Consider the following 20772-nt stretch of genomic DNA (forward strand, 5'->3'; position numbering starts at 1 on the left):
GTTCGCTCCTTGTCCTTCCTAGCTTTCTCTCTTCAGATGTGCGAACCTTCACTCTGCCATGCTAAAATATATAAAAAAAGGTTTGTAGGTCTGGAGCAAGAACAAAAATATTCAGCATTCACAGCAGTGTACAATTAAAATGTTACTCACCATTGTTGCAAATAATTGAGCACTCACGAATAGTATTAAATTCTGTCAGACTAATCTCCTAACAATCGATTAACTAATTAACCAAGTTGAGAATCAGTTGTTGTAACGTAGGAAAGAAAATTGAAATTGATTGAGTGGAAATGGAAATTAAATTTAATTGAAAGTGAATGAAACTATTGGAAGTATTGGAACCATTGGAACACAGCTGACACTGACAATTTACAGCTACATTTTCGTAAAAAAAATCCGTAATCCGTAATCTGTATTATTCTTACTATTTTAACAATAATCTTTGTTAATTTATATTTCGATTGTTTAATTCCACAAAAAGAAACTGGTCGTAGGTATTATGTAGTTTTATAAAACAAGTAACAAAATTTGATGAAACTTAAGTAAGCAGCATCCGAAGTCAACTTAGCTGTTACAAAACCCATAACTTACTTCATAATATACAATACGGACCAGTTCGAAGGGCCAGTCGGTCACTAGAAAACTACGGTTGTTAAATGTCAATACTGACAAGTTTCGTTCGACGATTATCGTCTTCGTTGATTATTCATGGGTTGACTGATTATTGTTGTTATCTCTCTATTCCATTCCATTATTCACTTCGTTTGTAAATTTAGATTGTGCCTTAAGTGATAACTTACTTATATTGCTTGAGTTGCGAAGGAAATAACATGAATAGCGCACCGCAGTTCTCTTTGCGCTGGAATAATTACGTTTCCCACGTCACGGAAGCGTTCAATGTGTTACGATTCGAGAACGACTTAGTGGATGTTACCTTGTGTTGTGATGGGGGTAAAATCAAAGCACATAAAATGTTGCTCTCGGCCTGCAGCAACTACTTCAGACAGGTTTTTAAAGAAACGCCTTGTCAACACCCTGTGATCATATTTAGGAACGTGAAATTCGATGATCTCAATGCAATCGTGAATTTCATGTACCATGGAGAGGTTAACATCTTACAGGAGCAGTTGGAATCGTTTCTTATAACAGCTGAGCTTTTGGAAGTGAAAGGTTTGACTGATAATGTGGAGGATGAATCATCTAAAAACCTGTTTAGGGTAACTGATAATACTTCTCTAGATTTAAGTGCTAAGTCGAGATTTATTGAAGAAATACCTGTTCAAACTGATGAGCCCATAAACTTAGCAACCATGCAGACTGTGAGACCAGTATACATTCCACCAGTGGTTCCCGTTAAGATGCCTGAACCTGAGATTGAGAGTAATGAAGTACAAGAGAAAGTTAAAGTGGATGAAACTGTAAATATACCACAGAAGGCGGCACCGACGTCCAGTGAGGAAATGCAAGTTGACAACCAGTCAACGTCAGCAGAAGATTTGACAGATAAAAACACATCTGGTGAGACCACAAAACTAGCTAAATCTACCCTCATATTAATAATACACTTGTATTTGAGAAATTGAGCTTCACTCAGGCTAAAACTTGAAAACACGCATCCCAGAGATAATATCAACTTAGATCAATTGTTATTACCCTAAAACCCCTACAGCAAATATCTTTCTAAGAGCCTTTCTAAATTGTATGTCAGATAAATGTGATGCCGTCTCTGTTTATTCGGACAAAACAAATGAGACAGCATCACAGATATCTGTCACATATAATTTATAAATAAGTGGTGGGCCAGGCCCTTAATCTAAGATTTTAACTCCACTAGCACTAAACCTTATGAGGTGCGAGTTGAATCTTGTCCAGCAAGCTACAAATCCTTTACCTTTTTAAAAAAATAGCTTAGATTTTATTGAGCATGCGTACATTGTACATTTTCTACATTATTGTTTTTCCAGTTACCCTGTATTTTAATGCAACATTATTTTTATTACTTACACAATGTTTAACTTTTCTTGCAGAATCTGACTTGGCCAAGTTTCGTTGCCAATTATGCCCAAAAGGGTTCAAGCATCCAACATCACTGACCCTCCACAAAGACTCGCATGCAGGAAAGACCCAGTGTCCAGTATGTCACCGGTCATTTTCCCGATCGTATGACATGAGAAGCCACTTACAGAGAATACATCAAGGAAAACAACTGACCATCAAAGAGATTAGATATAAGAATGCAACGGACTCCTTAGCTCCGAAGCAATTTACACATCACTTATAATCTATACATCTATCTTTACATCTATCTATACATCTATCTATACTTATATCTATACATTTTTTACTCTGGTAACACTAGTTGCCACTGCCTTAATTTAAGTTTATATCATTTTATATAACTGCACTAAGTGCATTTTGCCTGTAGGGGCTGTATGTAGATAACAAATTGTTGACAATGTATATTCAGATTTTAGGAAAATAAGTGCATTATGAAGTATATTTAATTTTTTAATGTCACAAAACTTGCTCAGTGCTGTAGCTTTGGCTATTTTTGTACTAGTCTATATAATTGTTTTCTAATATAGTTGTTTCTATTACATAATGTCTCATTTTGTCACATTATCTGTAATTTTTAATAACTAAAAAAAAACATTACCCTTCCATGTCCTAAATATTTTGTACTGGCTCTAAACGTATTTTTTTAATTAATTGAATTGTTCACGAAAAGGAAATAAATCCATAAATAGTTAGGAACCCTGAGGCCCCAAAAACAAGCGAACTTAGGTTTAGTTGCTAGATGGCGCCAAATGTAGATACTTATAGCGCCATCTATAGGAAGAGACGTCATTTATGTCTGTGTTTTCTCAAACTAGATGGCGTAATCTCCCAACCATAGTCCAGAAGTTAATAGAGGCAGGGTTAAATATAACAAAACAACAGAATAATACCATTTTGATCTGCTCTAAGCTCTAACTGACCTGAGGCCGTATTGCCTAACGTTTCTGATGCTCGCGATCGCAATAAAATCAAATGACAGTTTTCGTATGAGAAATCTGCCTCTGGTAACATAAGCTAGAAGTAGTAAATGAATAAAACAACGTTTCATGCTCGCGATCGCAATTTTGTATGCGAAACCTGTAAGTAATTTGATTGATTTGATTGTGGTACTTATATATACTTAACACAGAATCCCAATCGCCTTCAGTCAGCACTTTTTTCTTTGGAATGATAGGACGCCAGAAAGAGATGGTGAATGTGATCACGAGTGACCACATGTTAGACATTATGACCTTATTATTACGTTTTATCGGACTTTCGTACTTTATATACCAAATTTCAAGTCGTCACAGAAAGCGAACGATGAATGCGCATCTTTTAACTCCCGGCGTAAAAACGGGGTGTTATAAGTTTGACGCCAACGTCGGTCTGTCTGTGGCATTGTAGCTCTCAAACGATGATTTCGATGAGGTATAGTTTTTTTATGCGAAACAGGGATGTGGTGGTACCTAGTTAGCTATGTTTTATTAAAATATTTTTAGCCGTTTTTGAGATATTGAATTTTAAGTTGATTAGGTTATTTTATTTATTAAACCAGCAGTGATCTTTTTGCGTCGGGAGTTAAAAAGCGAGCACAATTTTAATGATTTTGCACTTATCCAAGTAAATACAAATAACTAGGTAGGTACCTAGAATGATTTAGTAAGTAGGTAAGTAACAGTCAAGTTATTTATCAGTACAACACAGTTTGAAAACTGAGTAGGTACCTACTCATTCATCTAGAAACCAACTAATTAACGCCTAGGGCAGGGCGAGTAAAAGTGCTAGCCTAAAGTCAATGCCCGGACACTCAGTAGATAGATAGATAGTTGGCAGTCAAACTTACAACTCAATAGCGAGCGAGTGTGAGGTTTGTTTGTATTATCGCAGAATACGAAAGAAATGGGAGCTAGTGCAGCTAAGCAAGGGGGTTGAAGCGCCGGGCTAGGGTGGCAGTGGCAGCGAGGGCGGAGGGAGGCAGAGGGCGGGACGTTCGATACGCGCGCGCGCCGCGGCTCGGTTTCACTCAGTCAGTCGCATCGCGCCGCTGCGTTCGTTCAGTCGCTGTATGCCGCCAGCCGGCATCCATCTGTCAAGCGCTTCGATATCGATGTTTAACTCTTGTCGTCTTAAAGTATGTATTTAATAACCAAAAATTGTAAATTACACTTTAAAATCTACATGAAATTCTAGTGTTCTTGATATTGTGATTCTTTTGCCTTTTTGCCGTTTTCCGTTAAGACTTGAAACGGCTTGTTTACATTCAAATGTTTACAGCCAAATAATCGAAAGATGACTTAAGTGTCAATTAAAACCGAGTATAGTATCTAAGTACAGATTAAATTGGTGCATAATGTTTAATTTAAAGTGAAATTTGAGTGGAAATCGTGCAGTCGCGCCTATTTTTGTTTCGTTTACGGATTGTTGATGCGAATAGTGTCGATTGTTGTCTTCTATTGTGCGTGTAGGTGGTGGATTGTGTGGATTAGTGTTCCGTCTGGTTGGATTGAGCGAGGTTTTATTCAGAAAACGAGTGTGTGAATATTTGATGACAAGATTGGGTGTCAGAGGGCGCGCGGCGCGGCGACGGCGCGGCGCGGTATTGATCGGGCGGCCGCGGACGCCGGCGACGACGCTTAAAATAAAGCGCTGCATGTGTGCTGTGCGCCCTAGCTACCGTCGCGCCCTCGCCTGCTCCCACATGTCTCGGCTCCATAACCCTCGTTCCATGCTAAAGATCAGTGGATCGACTTTTGCAACCACATCACTCGAAATACCATTGAAAAGTAGTGAAGTTGAGCTCTAATAAAATTAATCTTGTCAACTAGTTTAAAATTTTATTCGAGCTTTTGTTTTGCAATTCTCAGATTTTTATTCCTAGAATGGTTTGTTCCAGTGTTGTGATTCCAATCAAATATAGCAAGTCAAAGAACCAAGGCTCACTTCACTACACTGTCTGCAGCTAGGGCTAGGCTCAAAGAGTCAATTTAGGATTTAGGTAAAAAGGTAGATGCACAGCTTGCACAACCAACCTACCTACCTGCATTCTTAAATTAAATAAGAGTTTATTGACCTCTTATCTGCGTTATAATATGCAGGTCATTCAATAACTAGGTAGTTACTTTCCTACACGACAAACTCAATCTGTACTTATTCTTTAAAAAAATCTCGTTGGCTCGAGAAATATGCTATGTTAACGAGTACCTACCTAGGTTAGGAACCTACATGTACCCATCTTTGCAAAGTGACTGCTCCATGGTGACTTCCTCGATGAATAGGTACGCAAAATGATGGCTCACTGAGACAAGGTTCTAATCCGGGTCGAGCTTGCGGCGGTTCACTTGCAACCGGTCAGAATTAATCTTCAAATTCTACCTATCTAAAACGTAGGTGATCAGCTGAATTCAGCTGTGATGTGAGACGTATCTGGGGGCACGGTAGCCAAGTCGACCAAAACAAAAAAAAAAGGCACGGCCTTACCATACTTTTCTCGAAGCCATTCAGGCTATTTTCAACATCCTGTAATTTTGTTATGAGTATATTTTATACCTACAAGGTGACAAATCATCCTTGTAAAAGTTTTTAGGATTTGTACTCGTAACCTACCTATTGAAGTTTACGAATGTTTCATTAGTTGGTGTTCAAATCAAATTGTACTTATCTAGTTATATACCTAGTTTACTGTTAATTTTTAATCAAAAACTATGGAAAATGGGGATGTAGGTATGTACTTACTTACCTAATACTCAATTCAAACTTGGCCAGCCATCCCCTGTGATATGTATGCTGAATTAATTTTACGTCACAGTGTATAGACATGATTAAGATCATAATAGGTACCTACCTAATTATTGACACCAATTGACCTAGTCCCAAACGAAAGCAAAGCTTGTAGGTACCTACTATGGGTACTAGGCAAACATACTTAAATAGATAAATACATACATACTTAAATAAGTACATATTATACATTCAAGACCCGAGAACAAGCAATCGTTCCTACTACTCAGTTTAATACATCAGTGCTACTACTCCTCAAACCCGGACCTCAAGCTTCATACCTACCTAGTCAGGTTCTCTAACCACTTGGCCATCCGGTCGTCAAACTAGGTACTTAATTACCTTATTTACGTAGGTAAAAACGAATCTTAGGTAGGTATCTGCTCCATAGGCATATATATTGAAGGGGGGGGGGGGTGCCCACCCCAGTATGGTCCAGCCTCGCTTAGTCGCTAAGCGGATCCTTTTCGGCCTGATTCAAAAGAAACAAGTCTACTGAGCATCCTCCGATCGACAACGCGAAAAGCCGGATGAATGACACGCATGCCAATATCATCAGTAATACCGACCACCCCAAGTTGGCGCGCCTTGAAGTGACAGGAAACCCGAAGCTGACTTGATCAATAGTTTAAACTAAAGCAACTCCCGCTAGCGTTGTTCCCAACTAGCTATGATATCGGGTACTCAGGAAGAGAACAGTCACTAGCTGTCTTAGGTCATCATACCTAGTGTAAGTGATGATAGCATAGCGTATCGTCAGGTCAGGTGACTCGCTTTGTCATTTGGTTGGTAGGTTGTATCATTTGATCGCGTGAACCTAGATTTTTTTTTATATTGGTCTGAGAAATTACAGACCTGAGTACTTTGTTGATTTCGACCTGAAATCTCTACGCGTTCCTAGAAAATGAGATACAGACGGACAGCGGAGTGATTAATTTTCTCTTTTGATAGGTATACATAAAAACACTAAATACCTATTTATTTACGTTCAGTACCTACCTACATCGACATAATCGTTCGTTTGCCTCCATCCATAGCGTACCAACTACTTAAGTAAATTGGCTCTAGTACCTATTTTATCTGTTTGCAAGGCATACGTGTGGTCAGTGCATTGTGCAACTTACCTACCTTACCTTTATGTTAATTACCTATCACTTGTTTTGTTGTAATGTTGAAAATATAGTTCTTTTCTCTACCAGATCGATGTTTTCTTATCGCCTTTTTGAATCGAATTGAATTTACGATAGTTAAATTATTCCGTCCTCTTCTTAGTAAGGAAAAATATAACCCCAGAGTTATACCAAATCATTCAACGGTGGTTCTATTCATTCCTCCACTACGGCCACTAAGTATCTAACCTATCTTTCTTTCAAATGGGGCTGTTGTTCATCAAAAGACATCAGTCCTCCATTCTTTAGACAATTTGTGCATCTTGAATACTCGTACTTGATCGTGTAGGAACAGTTTTTGCTACGACTTTAGTTTACTATTTATATCAACGTCGGACCTGCCTACACTGAACGAAAGCATGGTACGAAAGCGAGGAATGCTTTTTAAGTGATTGGTAGCGAGCACCCTCAATGTTCTAGCCAGCAAGTTTTTTTACGTACTGACTGCAAGGATAGACTTCGCCTTAAAGATGATAGATATACAAAAGATTAAGATTAGATCTTTGAAATAAACCTCAATTTGTCAGTTCTAAAATTAGAAATGAGTAACGACAGAAAATGTCTTTTCTCTCGTGGTTTGCTCCACCTACCCAATTCATTGCATTACTAAAAAGCTTTGTTTCAGCGGTAACTAGATTTTTTTTTGTTTCTAGGTATGAGTTTACGGAGTAACTAAAGCAGTGTTCGAGCTCGTGATGGACCGCTTGGCTCGCAGCATGCTGGCGGGCGCGGCGCTGCTGTACGCGCTCGGCTTGGCGCACGCCGTGACGCTGCTGCCGCACGACGTGCGCCCCGGACACGCCGTCCGCCACTTCACCGGCAATCATTCCCACTACACCATGCTCGACCCCGAGTACGAGCCATATTTCACTCTACTCGACGACGGCCTACTCATGACGATATCCGACCTCGCACCCCTGCTCAATCGACCCCTAAACCTCGCCATCTTGGAACAAACACCATACAGCAGCGCAGCGCACACCGTTCCTCTACTTGTTGTGGACCGAAGGCGCATGCTACATTTTCCAACCACGAACGGAGTTCGAGGAGAGATTCCAGAAAATGCTCCCGCGGGATCTGTGGTCGATTTACCGCCCATAAAAGCCACATCTTTGCATGATTCCGGCCCCGTCGCCTACAAAATTGTGAAGGGAAATGAAGATCCCATTTTCGCGCTACGTGACAAGACCAAAGGAGGTACGGTTCCGGAAGTAAGATCGGTTATTACGGATGGAGACGTGGAAATTATTGCAACACGTCCTTTAGATGCTGAAGAGCAGAGCTCTTACGAAATAGTAGTTCAAGCGACCGACTTACTAGGTACTAATAAGGCCAGTCTTCCAATTCGGATAGACATAGCCGATGAAAACGATCATGCACCCGCATTTGAGCAAGATGTTTATTATTTTTCTATGAACGGCACTACCGATGGGAACGGGCCTAATGGAACTGCACATTGGCAGAGATTTTCTAATATTGGTCAAGTTCATGCTTACGATGCAGACGGAGATCGTTTGTATTATTCGTTAACGGTGCCTAGTAATCTAGCAGTTATAGTTCCACAAACCGGAGAGTTGATTCTTGCTGGTGAACCAGACGGCCACGAGGCGGAGTTACGGGTGCTGGCCCACGACACAGGTTCTCCTCCGCGCAAGAGTCGGCCCGCACGTGTCTTCATCGATTTTGTAGTTCGCGACCGTGGTGAGCTTCCAACGCTCCATCGTGAGAAACGACGAGTGACGCGTGCTGTTAGGCCTACGAAACGTACTGAGTTCTCTGAAGCTGATGGTGAAGTGGAAGGACGTTCAGTTTTTACTCTCGAGAAAGAGACTGATCGCGAAACCTTCAAAATTCGGGACGAAAATCCATGGGTTTCCGTCGAACCTAGTGGTGTAGTGAAAGTTAAAAAGAAGTGGGACTATGAGGAGCTTGGACCAGAGAAGACTATTGACTTTTGGGTGACCATTACCAACGCTGGAAACGGAGGTAAGTTTTCTTCATTAGTCCTATTAATTTTAGTTAAGATATACATTATATTTGTTATGATAGATAAGAAAGATTTAACTTTGACTTGTGTCTTTTTATCCGCATTAAAATTATCAATATTGACAAGAAAGGTTATCAATTCACAGTGAATCAAGACAATCAACTCAAAAAAACCGGCCAAGATCGTGTCGTACACGCTCAGGATAGGGTTCCGTAGCCATTACGAAAAAATCAAATAATATTTTTCTAAGGATTTCGTATTGTGTACCTACTAAATCTTCCAAGTTTAGGTATATTTTATACCTTAGGCTGCTATTTACTCTAAGGGGCTGTTTCACCATCCATTGATTAGTGTTAACTGACGGTTAAATGTGATGCCGTCTCTATTTGTTTTGTTCGAATAGACGGAGGCGGCATCACATTTAACCGTTAGTTATCACTAATCAATGGATGGTGAAACCGCACCTCAAACTACTAATAATAATTCTCAAGCAATCTTAGCCGCTATAATTTTCCTTGTATATTTGATATATTTACTACCATTCTGATTTTTTTAAAATTTTCCACCCAACCGTTTAGATTTTAGAGGGGGGGGGGGTTGCGCTCGAAAAATTGTCTTATAAACCCCCAATAGTTTTAAAAGACCTATCCAACCATACCCCACAGGTAAGTCGAGAAAAAAAAATCACCCCACTTTACGTCTATGGGAGGTACGCTTAAAATTTTTTTTTACTTTTTTTTATTGTACCACTGTCGGCGTGACTGATATGTATATTCACGTCAAATTACAGCTTTCTAGTACTAACGGTCTCTGAGCTTACCCGCGGACAGACATGGCGAAACTATAAGGGTTCCTAGTTGACTACGGATCCCTAAAAAGTGCGTAGTTCCTCTATAGTTAAAACATAAAGCTTCATCGAACCTGTCACTACAACAACAATGTAATCACGAACCGTGAACAAATCGCTCGCGCCACATTGTTTTCTTTTTTGCTCCAATGACACTACGCTGAGGTGTCCAGTTTTTTTTTATCATTCGTTCGTAGCTATGATGGCTCCATCGGGGGTGAATTGAGATAATGACTGGGACTGGCGAGGCGAGGGAGTGTTTTGTTGTGAGATTAAGCATTCAGCTGCCGTGCCAATTTAACAACACCGTGTCTACTATGCATAATATCAATATCGTTAACATCGTTTAGTAAACAAGAACAATGCAATACAAAATAACGGCTGCTTGTACGGTTCAGATGTTTAATCAATAACCCTGCGTTATCGGTGTCAGTTTCATATATTTTTTGACACTACCTCTACCTACTCAAGAAATACCTACTTAATCTTGGGTTAGATGTTGACTCTTGAATTATAGTTTTAACTCTAGCTTACCAAAGAATTTCAGTAAATGTCCGAAATGGTATCTATCCCCTCCTAAGTAATCTATGTATAGTCTAAAATGGTAATACCTTTATATAAAATGTTATGCATGCATAATGCAACAGCTCTATCGAATGTCTTATGCACTCAAGATAATAGCTTCATCAAAATTATGACTGTAGATGCTAGGGGCGAGCAACCCTTTGGCCCCACCGCAGGCAGACGCGTCCACGAATCGAGTTGATTGCATCCATCTACTTTTGTTTTTATCCGGGTAAAAGGATCAGTTTTTTATCACTATCTAACTTTGAATAATGTCTTCATTATCAAGAAAGTGTATCGATTTAGTTGGTAATCGTTTTTTTAGATATACCAGGGATTATGTTGGATTTTGAATTTAAGGATTTTGATCTTTCCTATATCGCATAGGTACGTCAATAGTCTTTTTCGTTTTAAGCAAATCTTAGATTTTGTTGCGTAATAGTAGATTGATAACCAAGGGTGGAAAGTTACACATTTCACCCGAGATATTTCTGGCAGTCGAACGAAGTGAGAGCGCCAATAGTTCGAGGGGAAATGGGTAATTTCACCCGAGTTAGACACTAGTTTTCGTTTCGACTGTGAGGAAAGTAAAATACTACAAAAAAAAAGAATAATAAGATATTGAATTTTTGCCACTTGCCACAGCCGACTATAAAAAAAAATCGAGTTGGTCACGACCAAGGAGCTTATTTACAAAACTGGAGGTTGAACACCGAACGAAGAAGTTTGACCTTTATTACTTATTTATATATTCCATCTCTTTCTTTCACATTTCACGAATGACTTCCATCTCTTTCTTAACCTAACTAAAGAAAGAGATGGAATATGTTCGTGACGTAATAAAGATCAAATTTCTTGTTTCAAAACTAAACTGTGTCTTTCAAACTTGTCAGTCAACTAGTCGAAAATTTTATTCGGGACGGAGTATTGCATCAATACGAAGATTTTTAGAACTTACGAGTGATAATTTTGAGTAACGTGATATCATAAATAGATCCCTTGTAGAGAGACTAAATTCACCAAAATATTTGACTACTTATCGGTTTTAATGATCCAATCATTGAACTACGATAGTTTTACCTTACTGCTGTCCGCTACTTAGTAGTGGAGAAGCAAGGCAAAATATCATCGTTCAAATGTCGGTTTCTTCATTTTATCCTGCTATCCGTATCAGGTCGAGCGAGATATTTAAAATACTCCCAAAACACAATCGAAAGAATATATCTAAATGTCGTTCGCTCGGCGCACTGCACCTGTAAGCGCAACCAAAGAGTCACTAGAGCATGACATCGTATCGTTGTGCACCCGAATCCACTACCCGACCCGTTCCCATCACGACTACAAATTGTTTACCTCCACAGAACTAAAAAAAGCAATAGAAATGGCACTCGAGTCACAGCCTGCGGCGCGAAGTGTATTTTCTAAGTCGCTACACACTTGACAAAGAGGTCGTGGTTGTCGATGATGATCATTAATGAACCTTCATGACTACTTTTTTTTGGGAAAATTGTGTTATGGTATCTATCCCCTTGCCTTCCACGCCGCTTTACAGAGTCCGTAGTTAGTTGGCAATAGAAGAGGTAACATAGTAAGGTAGCATTCCGTTCTTAGCGACTGGGACGCGCGACCGCGACGCGTCCGCGACTGGGTCTCGCGACCTACTGCTTGGTAGAAATTTATACGGAGCACTAAACAAATGCCGCGACCACGTCGCGCGACCCAGTTTGTTTAGTGTTCCATATAAATTCATACTAAGCAGTAGGTCGCGCGACCCAGTCGCGTTCGCTAAGAACGGAATGCTACCTTAGCCACTGCATCGAAATCGGAGCGTAAGCATCGTACGATGCGGACGGATTTGTTGCTTTGTATAGATGTCTGTCTATGGCGCAGAATGCCGTACAGTGCGCGCAGTACCATAGAAATCCATACAAAGCAACAAATCTGTCAGCTCCGTACGGCTCGATGCAGTACCGTGGACGCGCAGCTTTAACTGACGTTTACGACACCCAACGCACGACGGGAAGAAATGGGTCTGTCCTATTCTGAAACCAGACACGGCACGGACGCACGTAGTGTAGCACTGAACATAAATTTACGCTAATGTGTAAAACCCGATTTAGACCCGCAAGGAAAATCGTGCAAGTTGCATTACATTGCGAGGCCCTAAAGCCAACAAGTTTATAGTGGTCAATCGAGCGCTGCAATGCTGGTCTAAACTAGGGTTTAGCCAGGGCTTGGGATACGTACACACTGCCCCGCTCATCACTCAGTCCCTTCTGATATCTTATTTAATACTTTTGCGCGTTAATGGTTGTTGCAATATTTACATCCCGCGGGCTTTAAGGCACGTGTCGCCTATCAGGCTAAAGCTAGAAACACACTGACGCCGGAGGCGGAGCGGTGCTGCGCGGCGCGGAGGCGGTGCCGGTTGTAATATTCGACCTAACGTGAAACAGGGCACACAGAATACCGCGGCACGCTTATTTCCGCGCGCTTTTATTGCTCGAGTTGATTATTATAAAAGTGGATTTTTGCAGTTTGAACTTCAAAAAGGATTACATAAATCACTGGTCAGTACCAAAGTCTAGTAAAATTTATGAAAAGGCAAAACACTGCGCGAGTCAAAGTATACTAATTATACTGTGCCCTTTCCTTTCCGGGTCCATTAAATGAATTATAAAGGCCGAAAAATGCCGACATCGGTTCTGGAAGTAAAACGATAACATTTCTATTCCTTGTATTAGTTCTGTGTTTACCTCCCTTCACCCTCGCTTGAAAATAAATTGCTGCTATTATTGAGAAAAATGGATTTGACAAACAATAAGCCACGATTTGTGAAAACGAAACTACTTTTTATTTCCTGCTTGGTAGCGAAATTAGAAAATAAATCCTTTTTCTCATCGCGTAAAAGGCTTACCTATCTGCAAATATAATTGATGGAATATTATAATATTAACCTATGGCTAACTAACTAATCAACCGCATAATCGGAATAATTCCTGAGCACAAAATTTACATTTTAACTCAACACAACGCTTTCATCGAATCGATTAAGTACGAATTGGGAACTTAACACATGCACACACACCATTGAATTGCCTCGTATCGTAAATGTACGCAGGTGCACATGACCTCACGATACTTCTTTTACTTTAGTAATTTAATAAAAGAGTCAAGAGGTGCCTGGGTCATAGTGAACCCATCTGATCCTCAGTTTGAAAGGCTATAGGCAAACCATTTGGCTACCTCGGTTTATTTCACGACGACAACGCTCTGTCACCAGCCACCTATACCACAAATTGCACGTGTTACAATTCTACGTAACGTCACTTTTTTTGTATTAGAATGTTAACAATGGAATCCATTTGTAGCACTGTAATTTTTCTGGTACAAAGACCAAGTACTATCTGCAAAATAATGTCCGCTGATTTTCACACACTTCTCAGTTGAGCACGCGACAAGTTTGATGACCGTTGGAAATCAGCGCTTCGCTATCATATTATTATTTGTCCAACAGCCGGCCTGCGTGGAATCCCCATTAGGTACAACCGTAGTGCTTCCCATCGATAATTAACTATCGATTGTCGATCGATAGCTATTCGATAGCAGGTTACTAAGATTTTTCAACAACGAAAAAGGTTTTCAGATTGCCACAAGACAGAGGGCCTACTCCGAAGTTCGAAAATCGAAGTTCGTATCGTACCGTCCCTCTCGCGTCGTATTAAATAGTATGTATTACAAGGACCGAACGACATGAACATCAATTTTAGAATTTCGTAGTAGCGTGCCAGGATATGATCCCGCAACTCGTATTATAGCTTGGCTTTAGTTAGGCGCCAAAGGCGTCATACCAACTTAAGCACCGGGAATCCGACAAGCCAGCTGAAAATCGTGATGTTTTTAAATAACAGATTTAGTTGAGCAAACGTATTGCTAATAAAAACAAATAATATCGACATTATTGATTGTTTTGGACTATCGATAGTTAGCTCATTTTTGATAACTATCGATAAACCAAAACAATCAATACTATAATAGCATTTACATTTCGCAATAAATAAATAAAAAAACGATTGTTCTGTAAGTAGGTCGCAATGGGCTCTTTTACATGTCATTTCTTTTTAAACTACATTGTTTTTGGAAAGACCTACATTGCCAGCCAACTAGAAAGCACCACAAAAAACTCTTCAGAAAGTAACTAAACAAATTTTATATTACAATTCTCAAGCAAAACAAAGTTGATTAAATAAATTCATAAAAATGACATGGGCATGTAATGACTGGTATAGAATTGGAACGACTTACGCGATCGATAGCTTTTACCTATTTACGAGTAGTAAATAATATCCCTATTGATAACCTACAGATTGCCTAGTACCTAGTGGCTTATCGATAGTAACTTGTTGTAGATGAAAACTATCGACTGTGAAACTATCGATAGTGTAGCAACTCTACAATCGTGTCTTGTATATAGCGGAATAAGAGCGACAGGTTGTGACCACCGTGCAGAATGCGTTGATAATCGGAGACCTGTCGCACGGCCTCGTCATCTCGCTTCCGATTCCAGCCACCGTGACGATCACGACTATTAACGACGTTCGGTCCATGTGGAATGCTGGTTTTGATTGATTTAACACAATCATGATCATTCCAGATGTTTTTTCTAGGATTAAAGATAATGACTATGTTCCATCTAGTTTTTTGCTGATAAAGTTCTATTCTATATCAAAATAATTGCTGGCGTCTAGCAGTCGCGGGGATTGGACATTATTGTTGTCTTTGGATGAAGTACCTTGCACGTAAAATAATAAGGAAATCAGATGAGAATCAGTCGGGTTCTTAAGCTTCTGAGCAAAAATTCGATCAAAAATATCTGAACACGCTTCTACGCCGTTAACAATAGAATCGTCTTCAGATATTTTTGATCGAATTTTTGCTCAGACGTTTAAGAACTCAACTGTACAGCGCCTCGCCGGCGTCTAAAAATATTTGTACATAAACATGACAGACCTCTTATACGAAATTTATCATATTTAAAATTGATAGTGAGGCTTAACCTTAACTCTCCAGTTTCCAATTTTTTTAAACTTGAATACATCTGAAAAATAATAATAGCACTCGTAGTGTTAATTAAGCCCAAAACTTCTACAGACGTAGTAATGTTTTGCCATCGTATTTTGTCGGAAAAAATCTTATCTTTCTATCTCGTTTTTGTCTTGCTTTCTCAACTAGCTTACTGAAGTTTATTGAGCCAAGTCAATTGAGAAAGCAAGATAAATAGGAAGTTATCCGACAAAATACGATGGAATATCAAATCATTTTCATGTTATTCAATCTGTATCTCCTTCATAAAAAGTTACAAACCCATAATTTATAACAATCAGTATATGCATGTTTTGTCTGTGTATGGTACTTAAGTGACAGATAAAGACAAATGAATGTTTTGTTATTACCCAAGTTTGCTCAACGAAATCCAGGATTATAAGTAGTTCAAAAAAAAAAAGATTTTCGTATGCGCTGGACGGGACCCGAAACATCTCTTGGCTATACGTGCCAGGTGTTCTACTTATTTTACCACAGCAACTACAACGATAGGTATGTATTAGTCGGAGTCCCGGTGGTTCACATGGTAGAAAACTTGGCGCGTATAGCCAGCAGATTCGTCTTCGAATTCCGTCAGGCACACGGTTTTATTTTTATAACAAATAATTAGGCTACGTCTTCACAAGCGTGATTGCACTAGTCAAACGCAACCAACGCTAGTCTATAACCATAAGGACGGACACCTATCGATGAGAGTTATTTTTTCCTTTTGATATATGGAACCCTACATATGAATAAACACAATAAGTTTGTTAGTTTCTGAGCATGAGATTTCTCTGATATGCGAACTATGTTTAGGCGAGATTCGAAATGATAATACTATATTCTTATCGTCCGTTATAACTACATTTCTTACAAAAATATTTTTTATGCGATTTGTTGATATTCATTTGTTCTCTTTTATAATTTCGACGTATTGCGGAATGTACTTAAGCAAGAAACACACTGACGGCGGAGGCGGAGCAGTGCGGCGCGGCGCGGAGGCGGAACCGGTTGTAATATTCGAGCTAAATTGAAAGAGGCCACACAGAATACCGCACCTTGCTTATTTTTGGCGCGGTAATCTGTGTGGCCTCTTTCATGTTAGCTCGAATATTACAACCGGTACCGCTTCCACGCCGTACCGCACCTCCCGCCACCGCTTTCTGTGTGTTTCAAGCTTTAAAGTTTGTTGAGGTCAGACAGGGATGTAAAGCGAAAGTTTAAATTGAAATACTTTACTTCCACCGAATTACTCTCGTTTCTCCTTAACTTTATATACCTTGTAAAATACAAAAAGTCATTCCGAGTATTTTGATCGAAATCATACTAATGCTCTAGTTACACAAAATCCAAACAGAATGGCTAAACAAAACGGCTTCTGAGGTAACTGCTAAACGCGTGCTTCTCGAAATCGTGAAATAATTGTTAGTTCCGTAAATCTTATTGGTACATCAGAAAACTAAAAATCGTGGTCCAGTTGGGCATTATCGTGCGTTATCAAAACAAATCGAGAGCAGTTGTTTAATTAAAACATTTCTGGGTAGAGCGGCCGTGGTGGGTGGCCGCTCGAGGCGAGCGCGCCTTCGCTAGCACCCTGTGTCCGATCCATAAGGAATCTAATGATTACCCCTCATGTACTTTGTTCCTTTTTTATGATTATCGTGATCAAACATTATTTCTCACATGTTCCCCATTTTGAAAGTTTAATCTTCTTATGTTTTGATAGTTTTAAGCTCATATCATATTTTAGAAACGTGTATTTTAACGGGTAGCAAGTGCCGACAGCTTGGGTGATAAGGGACACCCGTACCGTTCGCTTTTCCCTACCTTTTTTTCGAGGGCAAACAAATTATATTTGGGATGATAGAATCCTGACCCGAATTTGTAAGGAGTAACGTAGTTTTGGCGTGAATAAGTTTGACTTAGTTGTGTTATTTCGAGCATATTGCTCAGTTAAACAGCGACGAAACGATTTGGTGCAAAAGCTGACAAGTAGCGTGTCGTCGGAGGTACTCGAGGGAACCTCGTCAAAGCACCTTTGTCTGAAAAGCGTGCTCTATTGGCGAATTAATTCCGTGCTCGCCTCAGCCGCCAACGCTCCTCTTTGTGCCACCAATCGTCAAAAGCTTTGAAGTTGTTTTCGGAACGCTCATTATTCATGTTTACCGGGGAAAGTACTAGCGTTGATTTTCTGTGGCAAACGTTAACGGCTTCATAAAACCGATCATTCATATTATTGATCACATGTTTTACTAGATACATAATAGATCCTTTGTTTATCTTGCTCTAGAGAAGCAATAAAGCGGAACAGGTGCGCCTCGGAGGGGGAAGGAGGGGCATTTTAATCCGATGAGATCGACGGCACAATGCAATAGAAGGATGATCAACCAATCCCTAGAGCTATCAATTACAACAACGTGGGCTTGCTTGCGCAGTCTATTTTGTTATTAGTCTATTTTTTTATCGGTGTGAATGCTAAATAAAACTGATCATTGATCATCAGTCTCAGGTGCGCAATAAATCATTCAACCCAAATTACTTGAGATATAGAGACCCGATAAACTATATTACGGGCCCTCGATGTTTTTGTGAAGGTGCGAATGTACGTGACAAATTTTGCTTGTCATTTCCATAACTGTAAAATGAAGGCAGTACTTAAGGTTTGAACTGTGCATGAGTATATAAGCATTTCGATCGGTCCGATCGTTGGTGTAGTTGCTTCACTCGGAGCCACCCGTGGCATACCGAGGCGAGTGAGGCGGCTCACGATATTGCCGCGGTCACTCACTTCACACTTCGCTTATTACTTAGCCATTCTATTTCGTTTTGTTTTGATGGAATCAATTTTGTAACTGTAAAAGGTCAGATATTGTATTTTATGCTTACGATTTATTAATATACTTACCTACTTAATGAGAAATTGGTTTTTAGAGCTTACAAAGCAGTACCTAATAGTAGGTATATTTTATTATAAGAGGTATTAAAAACCACTTCGTCGTGTTGTTGAGATAGTTCATAGAAAATTACACAACCACGCGGGAAAATTAACCCTTAATAATTAAGGTAGAGGCGATTTAGCGACCACGTGCATTGATTTGGAAATTCAACTTTATTTTTTTAGTAATAAGCAACAGTATTCATTGTAATTATTGAGAATACTACTAGCTTTAAAAATATCCTTTGCCAGGTATGTATTCGATAGCTGCTTTTGATTATGTAGTAGTATGCTCCAATAAGTTATTAAGGGTTAAAAACATTGAATGTCAAATGGCGCTACCGACACTTAGCAGAAGAAATGCGAAATGTACTTCCAACAAGATATTTCAAGGTTTAATAGGTTGAACTTACGTAGGATGGCATGTATTCATGTACACCATGTATTAAATTACAGAAAAAACATATTTACTTAAAAAAATCTGCAATTGTTTGAAAAATGTCGCGGACAGATTAGTGTCGGTAAAAAAGTTTATTGGCCCAGCCCAGGTACATTTTTTTACAATGTGTATGTGTATTATAATTATTTATTTTCTAGCGGCTTTGTCTGTAGCAAACAAGAGACGCTCTACTAAATCGATAATTGAATACGATTGCCAGTGTGGCGACAGTCTAGTGTTGAGTGCTGTGCCAATGGCTGGAATTGCAATTGGCACATCCGCACAAGGGTCAGCGGCAGCTAGAGCAAAAGAAAGAATCTTAAGTCATATCTGACAACCATCACTATATATTGATTTGTGAGAATGCCAGCACTTACACGATAAGATCGCTTCTATTTGCTACAAATAAATATTGACAGAGTGAACAGTCAAATATTTAAAAACAGCGAACACAAACCGTGTTCATCTAACCAAAGCCACGTCACCTGCGATGGCGAATGAGCGGACTGATTGATCGGCACAACATGGAAAATTAAAGTATAATATGTCGCAGACTCGCAGTTGGTTTCGTCTTGTGTTGTTTGTAAATTCACACTCAATGAATGGCGCTGGGCGCGTCGGTCGCACAACAATCGGCGCGCATTCCCCTCATTGTGTCCACTCGCCACAATTACGTACGCACTTCCTACGAATGACCCCAGCCAGTATGATCACCACATCTGCGTTGCGCGCATTCGTTTTATTAGTTTAGCATTATGAGGATGCGTGTATAAAAAACAAAATGTTTTAATTTACTCTCGTCAAGCCAAGACGCGTGTGAGTGAAAAAAACTGAAGAGCACAATTCATTAAGTGTCTGGATATTGTGGAGTACACTGTTTTGGACTATCGTGGTCATTACTTAGTTTTATGATTTAAATTCGGGTTTTGTTCCGCGTACCTTGATTTTAGAGAAGTTCGATATTTCGGCACAGTTGCACGCGGAACAAAACCCGAATTTAAATCACAAAAATATCGTGGAGTACTTGAATAATAAGATGATGGAAAGTTAGTTATACATTGAAACGAGAATTTGTGTATAAGTACACACGCTTATCTCCCCTGAGGGATGATTTCGTACTCCAAAATTCAAGCCGTCATTAGGTTTACTTTGCCGTATAACAAATTAACTTGATGAATTACGTCTGCAAGGGATCCTGCAAGCATGGCTTAGCTAAGGCTTCGAGTCTGACTTTAATGAAATTTGCACCCTCTCTGAATTGTTTAAAAGTAGATGAAATTTATGCTTGTGCTAATTTTTGTACTAGTCCATTCCATTAAATAGGCTTTTAAGGGTTGAGATATATTTCAATTACGTTTGAAATTGAATAAAAAATTTATTAATTAAAGAAAAAAAATATTACGTGTTTAAACTTACGTGTTTTAGCTGAGATCAGATTCCATAAAAATCTATTACTTTAGAATGCATTAATTTGCTTGTATCAACCCTGTATAACGTTCACTGGCTATATTTCGACCCACATGAGACATGCTCACATGACGCAGACGCAGATAGCTAACCATGGGAATAGAGAGACGCAAAGAAAAGAAACGATATTGTTTAGAATGTAAAGTTAAACTGTAAGTTGTATTAACGCGAAAAAAAACACAACTTAAGACTGATTATAAAATTTGGGACGGGTTAAGCATTCATAAGTCTTACCGAAAGTAACAATTCGCAGATGCCTCTTTGGCGTAGATTAATGGAAAGGAAACCGACCCTTTCTGAAGGAGAAAAGATAGAAGTCTCGCAAATTGAATAGGACACTGTTTCAGACGACACCTTGTCTGATATATGCTTAGTAATATTTAATATTATAAATGCGAAAGTAACTCTGTCTGTCTGTCTGTCTGTCTGTCTGTCTGTTTACGCTTTCACGCTTAAACCGCT

The 20772-nt window shown here is 39.4% G+C and overlaps 2 protein-coding genes across 13 annotated transcripts in view; both read left to right on the forward strand.

Annotated features, from left to right (window-relative positions):
* Window positions 1-742: 742 nt before the first annotated feature.
* LOC141426223 (zinc finger protein 131-like) lies at window positions 743-2597 on the forward strand. The gene is made up of 2 exons (XM_074085074.1): window positions 743-1518; window positions 2028-2597. Exons 1-2 carry the CDS (start codon window positions 831-833, stop codon window positions 2279-2281), a joined length of 942 nt encoding a protein of 313 aa, XP_073941175.1. The 5' UTR covers window positions 743-830; the 3' UTR covers window positions 2282-2597.
* A 1479-nt stretch (window positions 2598-4076) lies between these two features.
* CadN (neural cadherin) overlaps window positions 4077-20772 on the forward strand; it is a 409301-nt gene continuing 392605 nt past the window's right edge. For all 12 annotated transcript variants that reach the window (XM_074085732.1, XM_074085734.1, XM_074085729.1 and 9 more), the window contains exons 1-2: window positions 4077-4171; window positions 7640-8972. In XM_074085732.1, coding sequence (XP_073941833.1) covers window positions 7682-8972 — 1291 coding nt within the window. In that variant the 5' untranslated portion in view covers window positions 4077-4171; window positions 7640-7681. The remainder of the gene's footprint in view (window positions 4172-7639; window positions 8973-20772) is intronic.

This window comes from Choristoneura fumiferana, chromosome 3 (genome assembly GCF_025370935.1).
Source record: "Choristoneura fumiferana chromosome 3, NRCan_CFum_1, whole genome shotgun sequence".
Taxonomy (NCBI): domain Eukaryota; kingdom Metazoa; phylum Arthropoda; class Insecta; order Lepidoptera; family Tortricidae; genus Choristoneura; species Choristoneura fumiferana.

Bases quoted from the DNA above. Each gene is read 5' to 3' on its own strand.
- LOC141426223 (XM_074085074.1), top strand. From the start codon at position 831: ATGAATAGCGCACCGCAGTTCTCTTTGCGCTGGAATAATTACGTTTCC. The intron at 1,519-2,027 runs GTGAGACCACAA...CTTTTCTTGCAG, and splicing joins GACAGATAAAAACACATCTG to AATCTGACTTGGCCAAGTTT.